Raw genomic sequence first — 21,838 nt, 5'->3', positions numbered from 1 at the left:
TAAAGGAAACAATTACCAAATCTTCATCTTTAAACAATCTTCTGACTGAAGAACCAGGCAGTAGAAGGAGTTTTCAGGCTTTCCACATATTCTATTTGGAGAGTTTCAAAGTGGAATCTAAACTAAGCTGAAAGTGTGGGGCCTTTTCTCTTAAACAGTCTCGATTCACTACACAGGAGCATTGTATCCACTTATCTCACTCAGTTATGATTCCCCATTTTAAGGACTTGTGCTTTCAGACACACCTAATTTGTTTTTCATAACCTTGAACACATTTAGATTTAAAAGCTTGTTCTTAAATGTTAGAAACGTGTGTCTATGACAAATATAAAAAGTGAAGCAAAACATAAGTAGACATGTGCAGGTATTCAGCAATTTAGTACACTGCAGTCTTCCAAACACATGATAATGTTATCACAGACCATTTAAATACGGTCTCTGCAATTTAGTCAAACTAACTGCAAATAGGCCTATATAGCTACACACAGATCAATATCTGGAAAGTTTTTATTATTATTATGTCATTGCTGGTTGTTTTATCATTCTATATTGCACATGCATGACTATTTGCAAAGTACTGCTATTTAAAAATGATACTGAGAATATAACTTGTTTAAACATGCATATTTTTTTAATAATAAAAATAATGAGATAATATAGTAAGCCATGAAAAAAAGTTAGGCTAATTCTTGATAAGTACTATCCAGCAACAACTCAGCAACGTATCAGTATATGTGAGACTGCTTCAAATCGCCAAGAAAAGCATCCCTCTCATGAAGCTGCTTGAGAGAATGCCAAGTGTATGCAAAGCTCATGGCAAATTAATATGATCGCTTTGGCATAAGATATAGTTTGTTCTTTATTATACATTTTAACACAAGCTTATAGGGCTGAGACAACGTCTTGATAGAACTGATCATTTTTTGTACTTTTGTTTATACGCGTGAGTGCTCTGAAATATTTGTGGTCTGAAACTCCAGTACTGGTTTCATTTACACTCGCAGCAGTGAGCCATCCTGAGAGTGACTCACTGTCTTGCTCCTAAACAGAGAGTTTTCATGCTGAGTTTTTTATGGATGAAACTGGAAGCGATTTTTGACACACTGACAAACTGTCGCTCTGATGGACTTCTTATTAAACACTCGAGTCAAGATGATGAAAAATGGTAACATCAACTCACATCTGAAAATCACAAAGCAGGCACTGTGTGTGTGAGTTTGAATCTCTGCTTTAAAGGCAATAAAAAGGAGAAGACACACTATAGATCATGAGCTCTGACGTGAAGGACGAGTCTTAATGTTGATGTTTTTAAAATTTGTCTTTTGTTTTGCCCCCTCTGGCACAAATGGAAACTACCCTAGACATACTGAATGTTACTGTAAAAAGTTTTATTATTTAAAACTAAGGGTATTCCCTTAGTTTTAAATAATAAAACTTTTTCAATTGAACATTTTTCATTAATTTTGGGTGATAATTTATAATATCCCAGTCCTACTCATTACAGATGTATTTCAAAGGATCATTAGTGGTGTTGACTGTTAAGCATTCACCTAGTCACCAGAAGATCACGATCCGGGGTTAAATCCCTGGTGATGCTGCAGCCATCCATGGCCAGGAGTCCAAGAGAGCACAATTAGTCTCGCTCTCTCTGGGTGGGTAGAATGCCACTTTCCCCTGAATGTGTTTGGTTGTCCATTGACACTGCGTTAGCAGCAGTTCAAAAGCAGTTCAGTTACGCAGGTCTCAGATGAAGCATGTGGTATCGTGTGATTGGGGTAGTCTTAACTAGTTGGTGGAATTGGACATGACCAATTTGGGGAGTAAATTGAGAAAACTACCCCATTTAACATTCACTTTCTCCTTTCTCAGTCATACCAAATCCTCAATAATCTCCCAAAACAAGTTGCTTGCCTTAACTCTGATGCTAAGAGGCATAGAGAACAAACCACACATTGGGATCATATGATGATTCTCAAGACCTTAAGAATCTAAGTATAAAAAAACAGTAGAAGACGTCAGCAGAACCACACTGTAATGTCCATGACAGAGCCTGCAGCAACGTTTGGTGCAAATGTGCCAAAACGCTCCAGCTGCAGGTTAAATTCCACTCACTGAAGCCACTCTCAATCCCAGATATGTCTTAGCACTAACAGATCTTCCCATATGCACTTTCCAGGCCAACCTAAAGCCTATACCCTCATTTAGGTGCCAATGCAACGCCAAGAAAAATGCAACATGATGAACGACAAGCTCAAGATATTTCGGTCCTCAAAGAGGCCCGAGTTTTGAAAAGCTTTGGCTTTGCAACAGGAAAAGTGAAGAAAGCCTGGAGTAATCAGTGTGAAATAATTCAATCTGAGAAGCAGAGTTAAAATACTGGCATGCCATTCTCAGCGTTGCTTGGCTAAACCATGCTGATCTGGAAGGCTTCACGCGTAAGATCTTGTCCACAGAAGCATGCACCATGAGGTTTGAGCAGGGTAGATGGGGGGGGTCAGGCGGAGGTTCATTTCTCTTTATTACACCCACAGGATGTTCAACTGGGAAATTACGCCTCGTCTTATAAGATTATCAAATGACACATGAATTACAGGCACAAAACATACATTCATGTATTCTGTACATAGATCAATCTGGATTACATAATTACATTGATGAAAAATGATGGTTCTCTTTATGAAAGTTTATGTCCAAAAACCAGTGTCCGTAAAAAAGGGCCAGCTATGTACTACCAGTTTTTTTTCTCTGAAACTCAGGCTGCTACAAAGCCTTAGGCTATAAGCCCCAATTTGTAATGTGATACTTCCTTTCTCAAACACACTACGAACTAGCCCCAATCCAGAGGATTTGGCATATAGAAACTATGCTGTGTGTTGTCAATGCATTCATCTTTAGAGGGAAAGAAGGCAAGCTGTATTCATATAGCATACAGAAACACATGAAAGCAAACGCAGGACACATTGAGTGAAAATAAAACACAGATGCTAAGCAGTAAATCCCTGTACAGGCTATAAGATGAAGAATGAGTCTTTACTATTTAAAGCTTGTCCTAATGTTCAGCTGTTGCAACATGACAGAAAGCTTAACACAAAGCACTGACAGAGAACAAGAGACTGATTTTCCTTAGAGGGACCAAGACTGCCTGTTGGACACTTCATAGACTGTTTATGGTCTCAGTGTAAGTAGGTGAGTAAATATATATTCATAATGCACAAAGACAAACATACAGAAAAAAAACCATCTGTTTACCAAACAACTGGTATATAATTAGGACATAAAGTAAAATGAATAGGCCATTAAAAATGTTTCAAATGACTTATAGATATAACAACATGAACATTTATTCAAGTTCTGAACGTATGTTGTTTCATCCATGAACTTACCATTTTGAAGATATAGTCTTACACAAAAAAACACCCCTGGTAATATGATGTTTCATTGATTTTCTAAGGTGAAGAAAAAGTTAACATATCTAGAGGAATACAAACTTAACTTTTTTATTTGTATAAATTTGTATTTACTTGATTTACTAAATAAGACGAAAAATATAGAATGTGCTACAGGCCACGTTTGTGTTTTATGTTTCCAGTATGTTAAATTCAGCAAATAAAACACAAAATATGGCCTGTGCAAAGGTTTTGTCCAATATGTTAGATCACCAAATAAATAATTCTATATTTATAATTAGTAAATGAATAGTAATTTCAGAAGTGTGTTCTTGGCAGAGTGTTGTTTTCACTTAGACAATCAACAAAACATGATTTGACTGGGGTGCCCAAACTTTTACATATGACTGTATAAAATTTTGTTACAACAGAAAGGACAAGACAATGACCACCTTATCCACAAGGCTAAAATATGTTTTAAGTCTTGATTTACTAGAGGGCATATAGCTAATGTCCAAAAGTAGGCTTAGTGATTGCAAAGGCACATTCAACCTTACTCTTTAACCAAGACCATGAAACAGCTAAAAGGAAAGGATTTACACTGTTTTTTATTTGTAAAGGAAGAAAAATGAGAAGCACAGTATGGCCTATTTTCCTTGGGGTGTCACACTGTGCTGCTTCTGGTTGTGTGTCTTCCTGTTGCTAAGCAACAGTAGCACCGTAATAGTCAATCAGCTGTCAATCAGTCGATCAATCTGTAGTTATAGGCAGAATTTTCTGACCCTTTTAAAAAGTGATCTAGTATTAACTAGGCGGTGTTATGCTGCCTAGCCAAAGCAAGCTATTCGCTGTAGCAGGACGAAAACCTCTCCAAAATGGTAACTTTACAGAAGAAAAAAAATACTTTCATTTCAATGCAAGTCAATGGAACCAGACTTTTTTCCAAGTAATTTTGGGCAATTTCTATTAGACCATTCATCATGAAATTTACACATAATGTAAAGGGTAAAAGGCATTTTCAAATTATATCAAAAACTGAAAAATGGCAAAAATGGAGATACAAGGTTTTCTCCAGACAGCAACGTACTGCTTTTTCTTTATGTCTTCATCATTTTGATCCATGACATCATACAGTTTAGGGTGCACCTTAACTACAACCACTAATCCCTCCTTCACTTCAACTGTCACTGCAGGCTCATCTTCTTTTGATCCGATTGGTCAGGACAGAAAAAAAACAATCACGGCATTGAGCTACTTGACTGCTTCGAGATGAACTTTGGATCACTATTCTACAAGCTACACAAAGATTGGACATGGCTCTGCATGTCATAAGAGACGGTTCATATTCTGATAACCATCTGATTATAAAATGTCATTTTCAATGTGAATGATATTACATAATATTGACTTTGGGTACTCTTTTAGCTCTGAGACATGCCGCTGCATCTCTTGGAATCACAGAAATACATTGCCTAAAAGTTATTCCAAGAAAAGTGAGGAGGGTAACTTAGTCTAGAAAGGCTAGTTTTAGACCAGAGATGCAAAACCCCTGCTCCTCTTTAAAAGAAGCATATGATATAATGCTAGACATTAGTAGATACTGCACTCACATGCGCAGTACTTTGAAAGCGAGCTCACATGTGGAGCCCTACATAATAAAGTCTGAAGTTCATTTGGATTAATGAAAAATCTGCACGGTTAGTCATCCACAGCTGTGGTCAGGCAAGTGTTTTTAAGTGCGGCAGCAGGGGACGGATCAGGCCGGATGGAAGAGAGGAGGGGTTGCAGGCCCCTTGCTCATGTGTCCCAGCTATAGAATGACATTAACGCAGGAGGTATCCCTCCGCCTGCTTTACTCGCAGGAGGTGTTTTCACTGGCCTGCTTTGGCCTATGCTGCATCCACAAGTCCTCCATGAGGCTGAGTTTAGCTAACATAACCAATCATTTGGGCATCAGCTTTGCATGAGTTTAGGTTTAGACTGGAGAGGTTTAAAATACAGCCACCACACAGCAACAGTGTCAGCATCAGAGCTTAATATTTACACACTGAATCAGTAATATCTGGAGCAATATTAACTTCACTGAAATATCATGTATGGTACATTATGCCTGGAACAATATAAAGAGCCCACATTTCAACACGTCAACAATGTTATAAAAATGGGAAACTACTTACTGTCGTCTCTACATGTTTCAGTGGGATGTCATTGCTGGGAGCCTGAAAGAGAGAAAGCAAGAGAGAGAGAGATGGTCAGGTGATTGGGGGAAGCAACAGGCAAACGGTGGAAAAAGCCTGCAGGTGCTTCCCTGTCCCAGTACCTTGCCCTACCACTGCTCCAGCTCATTACCCTTCAAGGGAAACTGGAAAAGTCAGCCTCTTAACACAGCAGAGCCCACTCAAAGAACAGCGGGAAACTGCTCCATACAGCAGCAGGATATTAGGCATCAGTGCTAAGACAGCATCAGCAAAGAGAAGTCACAGCTGTGGCTGGGAATAACAAAAACATCATTTTTATTCATCCGATCTCACCTGCTGCTCACAGAAACAAGAAGATTAATTCTGCCCAATTTTTTAACTGATACCACACTTGAGTTTGTAAGCAAGAGATATTTTACTGAGATTTGAACTTGATGAAAAGTTAACGCTATCCATTGTCTACTTCTGCAAAAAGAATAAGACATCCTTTACATTTTTTTGTCATTAAAAAAATGAAAAACAAACATAAAAAGTCTGTCAATATAGAATGTAATTGGGCTCACATTTAGAATGTGAATGTAACTAAATTATTACATAACTAATTTGTTAATATTATTACCTTGTTATTACATCCAAAATTGTGAGTGAAAAGTGAGACAGGATATACAGACACATTTCTACATTAATCCTTGATAAATGTTTGTGTTGGAAAAGTGAATTATTCATTTTCTTTTCCAACTGTACAAGAAACTAAATAAAAATTTTTCTGAGAGTTCTGAGAGAGAACACTTTAAAAATGATAATTTCAAAATAGAGATTACTTTTACTGGGTGAACTATGATGAAGAACATAGGCTGTTTTGCGTTAACACTATGGTCAAAATAACCATAGCACACAGCCAGCACAGCCTGTTATGTGTGCTTTGTAAATAACATTGAGTTTCTACAGAGTAAGCTAGCTAGTTAACATCTTTAATTTAACAACATTTATTGAACTTCAGCACTCCAGCTTGTTGGTTTTGGTATTTGGTCTTTGCAAAGAGCTTAATGTCATCCTCTGAGTGTATCCTTTAAACTAAATAACGGCTTGAGCTCTTTTCATTTATTTTCATCGCCACTACCAAAGACAACACTGAAAAAGAGTATTCATATCCTAGACCAGAGAACTACTGATGAATGAAGGCATTGACAGCAATCACACTGTATAGACAAAACTTTCCAAACCCTTAAAAGTCTTTGAAAAAGCAAAAGTGTGTATAAGGTCAGACTAGGAGAGTCTGGAAAAATGTTGAGTAATAATACAAGGCAAGAGTGACCATGATGTCCAGCTGATAGCATGTTTGTGTGTGTTCCTGAGCCCCTGAGCCTGAATGCACTGCTTGTAAAATCTCTGTCAGAGCACTATAGAGAAAAGCAGACAGTCATGGGCTGGGCCCGGTGCGTAAACAGGCTAGGCTAAATATTTAGACAAGGCAACATAGCTTCAGCATTAGTCCAAGAGCAAGAGAGTCTGCTCTGTACCTCAACAGCACCATATACAGAAGTGCAACCTAGAACCCAAGAGAAAAGAGACAGCACAGAGCAAAGTGTTTATTTACAGAGAGACAGGGCCCCTGGAATCCATGATGTCATGGGCCAGCATGACTCTAGCCCATCTCTGTACGTTTGCATTAATGTGATACCCACAAGACAACCATGCCAGCTCAAGAGAACAATAACAGCCAGGGTGAAGGCTTAGCCGTGCCAAGACAAGTTGAGCAAGTAATGCTTGTGACCCACACTCATACTTTCATGTTGGGTAACTCTGTGTAAACTACTGTTGAACTTTAAGGGATGGAGGTGGGAGGAGGGTGAAGTGGAAAAGATATCAAAAGGGTGAACTATGTCCAGGAAATTATTAATGGATGAACTATCGTGACTCGAATTTTAAGAAAATTCACAACAGCTTTTGTTCAGGCAAAACCTCAGGCTTCTGGGGGCTGAGCGGTCGCTGATGTAATGTGAATCATCAAATCTCTCTTTTCCACAAGAGACCCCGCACGTCTGTCTCAATTCCTGAGAAAACTGCTCTCTCTCTCTCTCTCTCTCTCTCTCTCAAAACACTGGGACTGTGTTTCTGAGAGCATAAAAAAACTTGGGGGAAATTATAGCCTAGGCGTAGTATGTTAACCTCCCCTCCCCAAAAAAAGGCCTCCCAGGCGAAACCACTAACCAGACTGTATCCGCCTCAACGTCAGCTACCGCAAACGCTTGGCAGCACTGCCCCCAAACCCCCCAGTGATACATATTTTGACCACTGAGCTTCTCGTTATGGCAATTTGGTATGACCACCAAAGCCCTTATGATCATTAAGATTACTCAGCCACAGTGCATAGACTCATCCCATCAATGGACAAGGGAATAATAGAATGTAAATACTACTGCTGGCGAAATAAAGCAATAACAATTCACTGGGTTCCCCATCTTGGTCTGTTATCTCCTCTAACTCTTTATCTTCAGCCTAGCTATTCGCTGCAATGGGGACTCTGACAGTTATGAGGTTTAGGCTTAGGCGAACTTTCATGGAATTCTAAGGCGAGGCGCCCAACATGCAGCAATGCCAGAGTGTGGATTTGTAGATAACCCAGATTTCATCGCTCTCTTCCTCTGAAACAAAAAGAATAACAATAACATGCTGCTCACCCTGGCAGACAGTCTTCAGCCTTTGCAAGGAGGGCCTAAAGAATAGGCCGGCTTGAACAAGGTGTGCTTGATGTTGATGCCGCTGAGAGGCTTCCTCCACCCTTTTCTCGCACAGTTCTCTGCAGCTAAACTCACTCCACACTGCCAACGTCTCTCAAATTCTATCATTTCTCCACCTCCCTACACATTTTTTAATCTCACCTCCTCCACCCCAACCACTCTCTGTTATTCTGAATTCTGTTTTCTCTATTTCACCAAGGCTTAATCTCTTTAAAGTTCATTCAGCACCTCCTCATTCACTGTTCCATAAACTAGAAAATAAGATCCCTCATGATGAAGAACACGGCCTGGATTAATGTTTCAAAACATAATTTTTTCCAACAGTCCCGGCATGAAACCACTTCTTCTGAAAGACTTGCTCAAAAGTGAACAGTCCTACTTTATAATAAGAAATGCTGACTGGTTGATGAGTTTTAGCCACAGCTGGTCTGCATCTGTCTGACTATTCTCATTAAATGCATGTGGTCTTCTGTCCATTTGAACTCCTGTCCCTCTGCAGCAATCTCTTCCATTTCTGATGTTGCACAATGAACGTCGGGTTGTTTTTTGCAACTCACTGCCTCTTCAACACTGCAGTTTCACCTTTATGACAGTTCCTGCAATTCAGCAGAAACAAAAGCTGGGGTGATGGGAACTATGCTGAGAGGAGCATGGGGTGCCTTGCTGTCTTACAGAAAAAAAAAACAAACAAGCAAAATGGCTGGTGATAGTGTTGATGACCAAGCCTCTAGTGTGTTGTTTTTTACTTAGTGTCTATCACATGAGCATCCCACTCACTTTAACTTTGCTTCTATGAGCCCAAATTATGCCCACTTTAGCAAGAAGGAAAAGAAAAAGGAAAAAAGAAAAAAGGTACAGGGAGTTTCCTAGAAGGAAGGCACAAAAATAGTGAACAGAGCCTCCTTTAAAATGACCCAAGGCTAAAAATAAGACTCAGCAGTGCTCATTTGAAAAACCCTGGGAGAGTTTCATTCAGCGTAAATACTAGGACAGAAAGTCACATGTTTTCTAACAGGTCCTAACTGTTTCTGACTTATTTGAGATTTGGATCAGCAGTGACATGAAATCAAGGGAAATGCCAATATTATTACCATGATAATATCACATTTATGTAGTAATAATGTAACCGCAAGTATTCACTGAATTATATAACTGTAAAGGCAGCTCTTGGCTTAAATGACTGTTACCAAAAAGTAGGGTGCATAATTCTAGAAACATACTGACCATCATACTTATAATAAAAAAAATAATGAGCTGTAAGGCTTTCATACAGGTTTTCAATGAATTTTGCAACATGATCTTAGAACACATTATCATATTGTGAACGTGGTCATATTGTGCAACCCATCTGACATCACTGGTCTGGTCAGCTTAGTTTTGGAAAAAGAGTGAAACTCTGGGTGTGTGCTGGCTGTCTCTTGGCCTCCACATCCTCCTCTCCCAACGTGGCCTCCAGCCTCTTCTCAAGGTGCACTAAATATACTTTCTTTGTTTGTTTCACCCTTTTTCTGACATAATTATAATGCTGTAGTTCTTATTACCATGTTATAAGTTTTATTACCATGTTATACGTTGTCCTTGTCTTTTCTTTCTTATTTCATTTTTGTTTTCCTAACAAACAAATTTGTGTGAATACAGTTCAGTAAATACTGAATTATGATAATCATTATATTTATTTCATATTTATTTCAAATCGTATAGCCACAGTTTCTAGTTTTATTTATACAGAGATATACAGATGAATAAAGGACCCATAGGCCATTCATCCCAAAACACTTTGGGGTTATTGTGTAGGGTATGAAACAAGTAGGTACTTTAAAGGCTTTCACATGCATTGCAGTTAAGTAAAGATTTATGTTGCATTGAAAACTCCTCTGAACTCAGCATTAGGCTAATGTGCCCATGTGCTTTACTGTACATGTCTGACTAATGACTGGAAAAAATGGGCTGTTCCATTTCCAGAGTGAGCAGACATTTACTCACACAGACCTTGGCTGGACTGAAAACGTGTTTCGGAGCAGATCAGATATGTGCAGGACTCCAGAGACAAAAGAAAGTTACAAGCAGACAGAGGTGGATGGAATCTCAATGTACCATACACACCATATAGTCTGCTGCCTCCTACTGGCAAGAAAACACATCATCTGTCCTTTCAGTGTGCCAGAATAGCTTATCAGAACATGGTGTATCCTCACCCAAAAAAAAGCCCCGTAATCTTTCAGAAGACAGGATTATCTCCAATGAGTAAAGTGTGTATAGAAGCTGTATGAGAAGGCACACAGCTGCTTGGCTCGGCAAGAGTGAATTTCCTGTAAAAGTGTCCCACACCGAACACCTAAAAAGGGCATGTTATTCAGCCCATCTGTTCAGCACGGCAAAGCAGTGTGATCTCCAAGGGTCAGGATCCAGAATAATGTTAAGAAATGTAATAAATAAATGTAATCAAGTATTTAAATACCACAATGTGCACTGTCACACCAATCACTGTCACACAAAAACATTGCACCTCCATATTTGTTGTGTATTTTTACTCTTTTGCGTAATTTGAGAGCTCCAGTATTTCTTTGCATCGTGTTAAAATTTCAAGCAGAACAGACAAATATAAATTGTCCAGTTCATTAAATAAATCTTGTTCCACTGATTTCCATTTAAAGTTAAGAATGTTTGTTCCTCCTCTTGTGAAGTTTAATTTTAATTCAAAATCGCCAAAATTAAGTACAAGTTGTTCATTTCTCGGGAGTTATTTCTGATGATATTAGATAAAATAATCCACTTGTACAAGAAAGGAGGAAGTCCAAGCAAAATAAGTGGAAAAAAAGGAGTTTCTAAAAATGATTAAAAGATATGCAGAAAATGAGATCATGCAAGAGCTGCTAGACCACCAAAACGATCACCGTCAGATAAACAGTTTTCAAAGCTTTCATTTTATGAGACATTGAGCCCAGAAGTCAATATCAGTGACTGTGTTTGGGATGACCTGGAACGTGACAAGCAGAAAATATAGAACAACTTAGAACAACTTCTAAGACTGAACTCATTTCTGTGAAAGATATCACTGCATATGTATTTGAAAACTGAAAATAAGCCTCCTGAAAAGAACTGTAAAATATAAAAACTATTCTATTCCTGTTTTTTATATATCACTGCTGTCTGTATAAAACCTTATATCTGTACAAACACACACACACACACAGAGCATACGTCAACAACAGGTGCTCAACTCTCATGTTCTCACAGGCCTCCTGCATCTCCCTCATAAAGCACAGCAGAGGCAGAAAAGTGTAAATAGCAGCACAGTCGAGGCTTTGGGTGTTGCTCTATGTTTATAGTGAGCTAACGCTGGAATGTGAGAGCTCCCTTGAAAGAATCCCATCCTCCAGCTGCTGTGAGAACCAGTAGACAGAAGCATCCCAAAGTGCCCTTTGACCCCGTGCTGATTCTCCCAAAAGAGACAAGCTGGACGTCACACTGGACCCTCCAATAGTGCTGCTTCCTCCCTCGCTGTTACATAAGGAGCAGTGCAGGGTGTGTGAGAGAGGGGCTCTCTCCACGGTCTCTGAGCTCTAAGCATAAACATGAACTGTGGTGGACCTGCACGGAGCCTTGCTGGCCTGCTCACTGTCACCCAACTAGAGGAATGCACTTCGCTCGCTTCTGGCCTATTATGGCCAACAAAACACTCAAATGAATCACAATCAAAGCAGCGTTTAAACAAGTATCTGTGTGCGAGTGAGAGAGGAATAAATCTTTGGTCTTCAACACACTAATGGAACAGTATTTAGTATCTGCTACATTTCTTTAGTTTATTAAAGGGACATTCTGTGCTAAACCTAGAATTAAATGTAGTGTTTGTTGTGTTCTTACAGTGGTCTGTAGTCTAGCATTATATGCCTCTGCCTCCCTGTGATGTCAACCAATCCTGACTGCTAGTTTAGCAGTTCAAGCATCCCAACAATATTGTTGACGTTTTATTAAGTACCATATTTCTATCATGTTAGGATGTTATTAGTATTTAACACATTGTCTGTTTATGCTTGGCCAAAAGTCCATAAGTCACTCAGAGCTCGATGGGGTGTAGGAATAAGGTGGATAGGCTAATAAATACAACCAAGACATAAGAATAACTTTTACATTGGCCATTAAACAAAACTGTAAAGAAAGTAATATTTGCTCCTCCATTCAGCACAAAATGAGTTCCAAACTTTTCACCATTTCGGTCAGAGAAACAAACTTAAACTGAGGTAATGTATCTCGTTACCCTGGAAACCTTGTTCTCTTTACTTTGTAGCTTGTTATCCTATTCATCTGACAAGCCATTTCTGCTGTACGAGTACTTCATTCTGTTCTTTTTTATAATGATGAATGATAATGTCCTTTGCAAAAATGGGACAGTTACAACAATCACACTGCTATACAATAAGATATTTCACTTCCTTGCAGCAAAGCTAGCTATATAGTTGCCTTCTGCATTTGGCAGACAACAATCAATCAATCAATCAATAAATAAATGAGACCTCCCCTACAAATCTACCCCAAAGCAGTGGTAGTTTCCACTTTCCACCTTCAGGAATTATTATCAGAAGGGTTTTTATCTTGTTGTGAAACTGGAAAATCTCACTCTACAGACTAATGTGGCCCTGCTGCAGGATACAAATATGTTTACAAGAGATGCAGAGATTGTTACATTATTCAATTTGAACAGAGTGTCCCTTTAGCCCTTCTTGATGGGAAAATGCCCTGAAAAATCCCTTCTTCATTGTGTTTAATTGTTTCTTACTCAAAGGTCATTAAATCAGACAAATTCAGTCAAATATAACAATAGTGCATTTGTTTGTATGTTATGCATATGGTCTCATTTTGCAGAAAGAAAAAAATACATTTAAATATGTAACTGCATATATATATTTATATAATATAACCTGACTGTATAGCACCAAGGCAAAGACACTGTTAGACTCCTAAAAGTTGCTACTACAGTTGACTAAAAAGGGACTAAAGTGGGCTCTTGAAGACACAGAGAAGACTCTGCATAGTCTCTGGCTGGGTCTGTGTGAAGAGACATTGCACACATGAATACAAACATACCTCCTAGATAAAAATCACATATCATTATGGGAAACTTGGCTCAGTCTTGTATACAGAATGTAACATGGCAAATCACGTAAGTATGTGAGGCTATAAACATTTTCCTAATTGAAACGAGCCTATCTTTACCCTACGCTCAGAGTCATTAGGAAGCAATGCGCTGGCTCTCTTCACCGCTGCATTTTTATGTGCTGTGAAACTAATGCCTTAATGCAGCACCTACAGCCCATAAACATGCAAGTTTACACAAGTGATACTGATGCACACTTATCAGTGCACATCAGTGCAAAATTAAAAGCATCAGGCGAATCTCTCTCCTTATTTCTCTCTATGTGCCACCCTCAGATTTGAGTTAGGGCTAGCACCACATTTTTAAACTATTTTAATGCAAATAAGCATGTTTTATTGGCCAGTTTGCATGTAGTAAAGTTTATGAGGGCTGTTTGTTTAAATTACCTTTGCACAAAAGACTTTCTATATGTACATTTACCTTATCTTATCCAGAGCGACTTACAACTTGACAATTTTACACAAGTAGGCGAAGGTAGTGTTAGGCGTCTTGCCCAAGGACTCTTATTGCTATAGTGTATGGTGCTTACCCAGGTGTGGGTTGAAGCCCAGCCTACAGTGCAGAAGGCAGAGGTGTTACCCACTACAGAATAACAACCATTTATGTGCTTTTAACAGTTGTAAGAAAACTGCCAAATCATTATTTATGCCAAAATCTACTCTCCATATCAAAGAAGATACTATAATGGTGAAAAACATACTCAAGATATTAGTGAATACCTGTTTTATGCAAAGCCCATCCAACATTTCTATCTGAAATCAAAGGTTTGAACTAAAAAAACATTGCTGTGAGGATTTCACTGCATTCAGCCACAAGAGCATTAGCAAGGTCAGGTACTGATGTTGGATGTTTCAGGTTCTGGATCACAAACAACAGTCCAACTCATTCCAAAGGTATTAGATTGAGTTCCATCACTCCTCAGAACACAGCTCCACAGCCCAGTGCTGGGGGACTTTATACCCCTCTAGCTGAATCTTGGAATTAGCCATTGTGACATACTGTCCTCCAGAGCATGCACAGTGCAACATCTGCCTCTTGCTCTCTTTCTCTGTCTCCCTCTCTTTATCGCTCTATCTTTCTGCCTCTCTCCCTTTTTCACTATCTCGCTCTCTATCTCCCTCTGCGTCTCTCTCTCTCTCTCTCTCTGTGTGGGCAAAAGCAGTGTCCTTGCTGGCCAACATGAGGGCATGTCTGAGGAATGCAGACTGGCAGTGTGTGAGAATGTCGGCATGCAACTCAGCACACCCTGCACGTCCTTAAGGAGGGCTGATCAAACACACAGCATCACAGGAGGGCTGATCAAAAAACATAACATAACAATGACTGGTGAGATGGAGTCCTGAAGAAAATGCTGCGTATATCAGAAATATATTCATACGGTCTGTTGGGCAAAGAGTGGAATAGATGAGGTGTTATCATGTTTTAAAAACAATTAAAATGTGCATATAAATGCACTGTTAATGGATCATTATGCTGAACATAAGTGAATGCTTGCTCATTTAGTACAGATGGCCTCATTTGTAAGAGGTGACAATCAACTTACTGGACAACATGGTGAAAATGGATTGACTTACACAGTGCAAAAGTCAGAGACCACCTATTCATTTATTTAACTTACAATCTATAAAGGCAATAGATACAAGTACAAAACCACAGAAAAGTCTCAAACACTAAGTATAGTATCAAATATAACAGTATTTCTTATTTCTACTCTCTACTGTTATGCACCCTGTGCAACTTTAAATCTTCCCTCCTTCAAATCTTCAAACCAGTGAGTTACAGCTGCATCCTCCCAACAAAATGCATTTCCAAAGGAGATATTTCTGAGGAGATCAATTATAAGATAATCCACTTGAATAATGTAGAAAAAAGGATAACAAGTGGAAAAAGCAGGAGTTTCCAAAACTGCAGTTCAAAAAATTATTAAAAGATATGTACAAAGTGGGATTCCTAACAACAAGACCTGGTAGATCACCAAAACTGTCACCATCAGATAAACAGAACTTAAAGCCTTCATCTTTGGAGAAAATCAAGCTCCATTTTTGCTTCAGATCTCAAAAAAAATCCACAGGTGTTTCTGTCCATACTTCTACTGAGAGGAAAACTCAACGCTATGAGTCAAAAAGGATGTGTAGCTGTCAAGAAGCCCTTACTGAGAAAATTAAAATAGAAAAAGAAGAAAAATTGCACTGGAACACCAAAACTGGACACCTGGAGTAAAGATGTATGGACTGATGTAACTGACATTACTTAGATTGTGATAAGCAGAAAACGCAAACAACTTCTAAAACTGAACTTTGGAAGTGCTTATAAGAAGTATTGAATAATATCCCTGTATATGTTAAAGAACTAAAAGGAAGTCTCGATTAAAAAACAGAAGCTGCAACAAAGACAAAGGGTGGACATTCTAAATACCGAAAAAAATAGATTTAGTCGTTGGTGCATCTGTAATTTTCTGTTAATTACTTGTTTTTAACTGCTTTTATCTGTTCTCTGACTTTTGCATTGTATTTATGACTCAATGAGTTTGCAATATTTTCAACTGAAAGTAACTAATGTAACTTTCTATCTTTTATGTTGCATTTTTGCATCAGCCATTCATGTCCACAGCGAAGCAAGAGAAACTAACAGCTACATGTTTCAGTGTGTGTAAATCACAGATCCATACGACTTCCAGTCCATCCATCCTCTCAGCAGTCAGGAATTCACCAAACAAGGAGTAAGAAGCAGCCAGGTCTCCAGCAAAGCTGCCCTCACACTGTTGCTGATTCCACTAACACTGCGTCATTCTGCAGGAATCCTTTCTTTTCCCAGGGATGAACATGTTAAATAGATTCATGCAGACGTACTTTTACTGTTATTTCAACTACAGGCAGGATTTCCCAGCAGTAGAGCTCCAGGCCTAGCTCTCAGCTTAGTAACAGTGGGCAATGGAACTGTTCGAACTTTCACTCATTTACTTCTGTTACTCTGTGATGAGATCAGTAAGTGGAAAAGAGAGCACATAAACCACAGTCAGCCATGCTGAGTAGCAGGGTGGAGGCTGAAGGTAGAAGAGGTATAGCTCTGTCTAGAACAAGCAGGGAGGAGGAAGAAATGGGTTGGGTGTGGGGACGAGGCTGGCGGGAATGCTTCTCTTAGTGGAAGAGCTATCATGAATCCATCATGAACACTATGAACACCCCCATTTATACACAGACAGGGAAAGAAAAGAAAAAACTTAAGGCCATTTTCTCCAGCTAAACACTAATGCAGTAAAACTTTACAATATAACTATGGCTTCTTTATAAGAGCTACTGATTATATAACAGATGTAAAGTAAATTCAATTGTTTTTATTTTAAAGAAGCCAATGCAAGTATGTAGTTCTCCAGGAGATATGTAAGAATTCTCAATTACTGTTTTATTAATAGTGAAATATCCATATCTGTTGTTTTCTATAATTCCTACTTAGTAAATAACAGTAAATGCTTGAATGTGTGGAAGAACACATCGCAATGTCAGTTGTGCTTCTCACCGCTTCTTTGAGCAGATGAATCTGATTGTATGTTGAAAGAGTATTCAGAAAGAACTCAATGAAAAGCTGGTAAAGCACGTGTCTACAGAGGACGTAAATTAATTATTTATTATTTGTCATCAAATCTTAACCAGTATAGTGTTGATTTTGCATTTGAGTCCAAACATTGAGCAGGACCTTCACTTTGAGCCGGAGCATGTATATAAAGCATCATATATATATATATATATATATATATATATATATATATATATATTATGTAGTCGGAACAACTCCTGTGAAATCTTATCCAAAATTATTCAAAATATCCAAACCACAATATTATCCAGCTTTTATATTGTGAAGTCTTATTCAATGTATTACTGAATGTGCATCCAGACTGGCTGAAAGAGCAAATGGACAGGCATACAACAGATGGACAGATGAGCTAGGTTGCTAGCTCAGATATGCTAGCTTGCTCAGTTTTTGCTAAGTGGCTCTAACTCAAACAAACAGAAGGAGACCATGGGGGAACACAGTTGAAACACGCAAAAGCTGTTTGGGTGGGACAACCCACATCAGCCTCATGAACGGTAGGATACTGCTCATGTACATGTAACTCAAGCTTAGAATTTTGGCAAAACACACTGACCATTTAGTGGACATTTGAAAGTCATTCAAAGCAAATACTTGGTACATGTATATTGTGGATCCACAAAAGCAAGATGATGCTATTTGGAAAGAAAACAGATTTAGACTCCCTTGGCTTTTAAGTGTCATGCAGCGCTATTAATTTAGCCCTTTCCTGCATAGTTATTAACCCCATAACAAGCCATGGGCTCTGCCGACAGGCCCAAAGTTTCATTACAAACTTCTATACCCTAAGAATAGTTCCATTAGTTTGCACTGAAGTCCCTGTAGTAACTGATTAACAATGGGTTGTTGAATGTTAAGGGGTTAACTATGAAACAGCAACATACAGTCTAAGCCACTGGTCCTATTGCTAAAACTGATAATGTAGTCTCTTCAAAAGCCCAATTATCCACCATGAGGGTTCAACCACTAGGCACAAACCCCAACTGCATCAATATCACATTTTCAGCTTTTTTCAGCTGCTCCGAGTATGCTATTGTCAATATAGTAATCGTTGTTCTTGAGAGTCTTGTTTATCCTCTAAGCTCAGCAGAGTCCCTTTTCCGCAAGCATCCAGAGCAGCAGACCTTTTTCTTTTCTTTTTTTATTTGTTTTTTCTTCTACTCTTCTCTGGAAAAACACTGATGAGTTTTAAAGCTCACCTCATCAATGTTTAAACGGAGTATAAATAGATTGAATGACTGCATTTGCTGCCTGAGGGGCTGCTCCTCTGGGCAGGTAGACAGCCGTCCCGCATACCTGCCATCTTCAAAACAACTTCTACGAACTCAGCCCTCTAACTGGAAACAGCAGCAGAAGAAGAAAAGGCACAAATCTCTTTGACACTGGGAAAACTATTAACTTTGATTTGTGTCAAAAACTAAAAGCTACACTGATTCTGAGAACACAGAGAACAACTTAAAAGCTATTGAAAGTGCAGAAAAGGTAATGCTCTTGGAGTACGTACTGCACTGCCAGGAGTAAAAATAAATGTGGCCAAAGAGCACGAGAGGAAAAAAAAACCCTGCTGAGACTAATAACACACTTTAAACCAAAAAAGGGAAAGATCTGTTCGGTATCGTTTATTCTTTGCTATCCCCTCAGGCTTATCTGGCCTTGCCAAGAGCTGCCTATTTCAGATTTGACTCTTTAATTCCTTCTATGAATATGAATGTGGACCGATTCTTGTGGATCCCCAAAACAAGCAAACTCCTTTATCTACCTGATTTACTGAGGACATTCAAATCACATATAATGTTCTAGAAAAATATTCAAATCAGAATCACATCAATAGCAGAGATGTTCTTACCAGTTCGTAGTTAGCAGCAGGAACACAGGATGAAGAGACCTGGAACACAAACAAAGATGTGGTAAGACATCTTAGTATCTTTAGTAAGTGAGCAACAATGACAAACTTATAGTTCACTAACGTTTACAAGTTAGTGCAGAATATATTACATAATAAGCCAGGAACTGGCTCATCTTTGGACGTCATGAAATAACGACACTGTAGATGAACTAACAGCTTACAGCACTATACACCATATGATACGTGACACAAATTATCTATCAATGAACAGTTCCACTGTCCTGTGCAAGACCACCCTTCATTTACTTTATTTCCAGTCAATCGACTATTAAGTGCAGGTTATTCATTTTTCGCTATCAGGGAAAAGCAGAAAACTTTTAGCTTCCATTCATTTCATGAGATTCACTTTCATTTATTTTCAATGTACAAGGATATTTTTCCACATGTGCAGTCTTAGAAGTTGGTTGCATTTTCTGCTTTTCACAATCCAATGTCCAGTTTCAGCATTCTATTGCAAATGTTCTTCTTTTTTGCCTTTTATACTTTTTCTCTCTTCTGGACCTCTACTCATCCTTCCACAAAAAAGCTTTTAACACTCTCAAAAAAGCTGAGTACAGTACCAGGTCTTGCACAGTTGTTAGGAGTCTCATTTAAGTTCTAAATTTTGATCATTTTTAACTCCAGCTTTGGAAACTCTTGTTTTTTCACTTGTTTTCCTGTGACATTCCCTTCCTTATGCAAGTGGATTATCTTACATCTAATCTCATCAGAAACATCTCCTGAAAAAATGAATAACTTGATGGCCTTTGACTGGAAATTACATAACACAAGGCCTCTGACTTTACTTAGCACTGTACACTGGGCAGATGCATCCAATGTGTTTCAAGTGGAAAAAAGCTTACTGAATCAACAGCGAATCATATGCACAGACATCAGCTGCACTTTTGTTTTCTCTGCTTTATAAATGGGATTGGGAAGTCAGTGATGTTTAAAGACGATTTGCTTTGCAGGAACCCATGATCTGCCGAGGGACGGTCTAATAGGATTAGTGCTCTGGCCGTTGCCATGACCAATCCCTACGCCTGCCACGAACAAATGGCCACTGTGCTCCATAAACAGGATGGAGGAGGATAATCACTCGCCCAGCCATGGTTAGAACATTAAGATGAACTGTGAAACACAGCAGATCTGGATGTGAAGATGAGCTCTCTGCATACACCCAAACAGGGCGCCTGGCTGCAGATTTTAACACAAGCGTCCATTCACATCACCCTAACGTCAGGGTCAAGACAAAGAAGGTAAACAAAAGTGGCCTGTGCTGAATGTCATTGCACTGTGAAATGAGGGAAAAATTCCATTCAGACACACAGCCCGTCACACATTTCGGCACACACTGACTTTTGTTGTTGTTTGTTGTTGTAAGTGGGTATATTTTGCAACACTCGGGTTCATGTTCATCAAAGTGTGTGTTTTGTTCATCAAAGTGTGAGTTTTGTTCATCAAAGTGTGTGTTGTGACTAAATAATGTTTTCACTTTTTCAGAACTATAGTTAAAAGTACACACTACTGTGAAAAAATCTGAAAAATCAGACCAACAAATGACCAATAAATACATGTTACTTATTACTCGGTGTCAGACAAAAAAACATCAATTTAACAGATAATTACACTGAAGCCTCATCAACTAAATACAACATCATTTAAAAAATATTTAGTGTGACCATTCAATGTTTTTTTACAGCTTCCTTTCTAATCAGGAATCTTGCTTTCAGCTTTCTGCTTCCCATGATCCACATGATCCCAAATACATTCACTGATACTGACATCTGGACTTTGGGTTGGTCAGTTCATTGTTCTTCTTTTTATGTTTATGCTTTTTTCTCAGCACTGAGTTGTCTTTTCCCAGTAGAAGGATGGACAGAAACACCTGTGGATTTTTTCAGATCTGAAGCAAGAGTGGAGCTTGATTGTCTCCCCTCTCTCAAAGATCAAAGCGTTAAGTGCTGCTTATTTTATGTTTTTTGTTTTGGTGGTCAGCTAGGTCTTACATGCTTGTTAGGAGTCCAGTTTTCTCACTTGCTTTTTTGCTTATTTTTTTATTCTTTCCCATTTCTCATAGAAGGGGATTATTTTATATGTAATCTGCTCATAGATATCTCCTGAAAACTCTAAAAACTGTACATAATGACAGAGAGTGACACTGAAACAAGGGTAGAAAATCATTATTCTCAATTTAGTGATTTTATCAGCAGTTTATTCAAAGAAAAATGGCAAGATATAAACAACTTTGTCTGTTAAGTCATGTTAAATGATTGCAAACTGACAAGCATGACATACTCATTTATTAAAAATATCTTAAAAAGCTGGGTGTCTGTGAAACCTTTGACAGCCAGCGTACAAATTCCACCCAGTGCAGCCATACCGGCAATGAAAATGTGATACAGACAAGACATCCAGAGGGATTCTCCATAGCCTGGATTAGATCAGCTCCCTGCCACTGCTTTGACACGTTAATATACACATGTGCCTCTCAACTACCATTTGCACTGACTTTTGCCGTGTACATTTCACAGTCCTCCCTGACACTGGCTTTATAAATCAAGGTCTCTACAAGATCTCACAGCTCTGGTGCTTTCAGGAAAGAAAAACTGATCTGAGAAGTATAGTCTTAAAGTAAAGGTGCCACAAAAGTTCTTTGGGCAATACCATAGAAGAACCAACTTTTGTTCCATTAAAAAACATGTTTTGTGAGTTGTGAGTGTCAAGATGATGTAAAGGTTGTATACCAATGTGAGGGTTCTTTCTAGAACTTGTATAATTTATGGAGGTTCTTTAAAAATGTCTCTTCAGACTGTTTTTAACTTAAACAAATCAACACTGAAAGGTTCTTTTTAGAGCCAAAAGTGGTTCTTCTAAGGCAT

The 21,838-nt window shown here is 38.6% G+C and overlaps 1 protein-coding gene across 10 annotated transcripts in view; it reads right to left on the bottom strand.

Moving 5' to 3' along the window:
- The window catches only part of tns1b (tensin 1b), a 271,589-nt gene that overhangs the window by 77,412 nt on the left and 172,339 nt on the right, over positions 1 to 21,838 (bottom strand). For all 10 annotated transcript variants that reach the window (XM_037539401.1, XM_037539398.1, XM_037539400.1 and 7 more), the window contains 2 exons: positions 18,918 to 18,956; positions 5,564 to 5,605 (listed from right to left, as the gene is read on the bottom strand). In XM_037539401.1, the coding sequence (XP_037395298.1) occupies positions 5,564 to 5,605; positions 18,918 to 18,956 (81 nt within the window). The remainder of the gene's footprint in view (positions 1 to 5,563; positions 5,606 to 18,917; positions 18,957 to 21,838) is intronic.

Source organism: Pygocentrus nattereri, chromosome 6 (genome assembly GCF_015220715.1).
Source record: "Pygocentrus nattereri isolate fPygNat1 chromosome 6, fPygNat1.pri, whole genome shotgun sequence".
Taxonomy (NCBI): Eukaryota; Metazoa; Chordata; class Actinopteri; order Characiformes; family Serrasalmidae; genus Pygocentrus; species Pygocentrus nattereri.
This window is presented reverse-complemented; position numbering and strand designations above follow the sequence as displayed.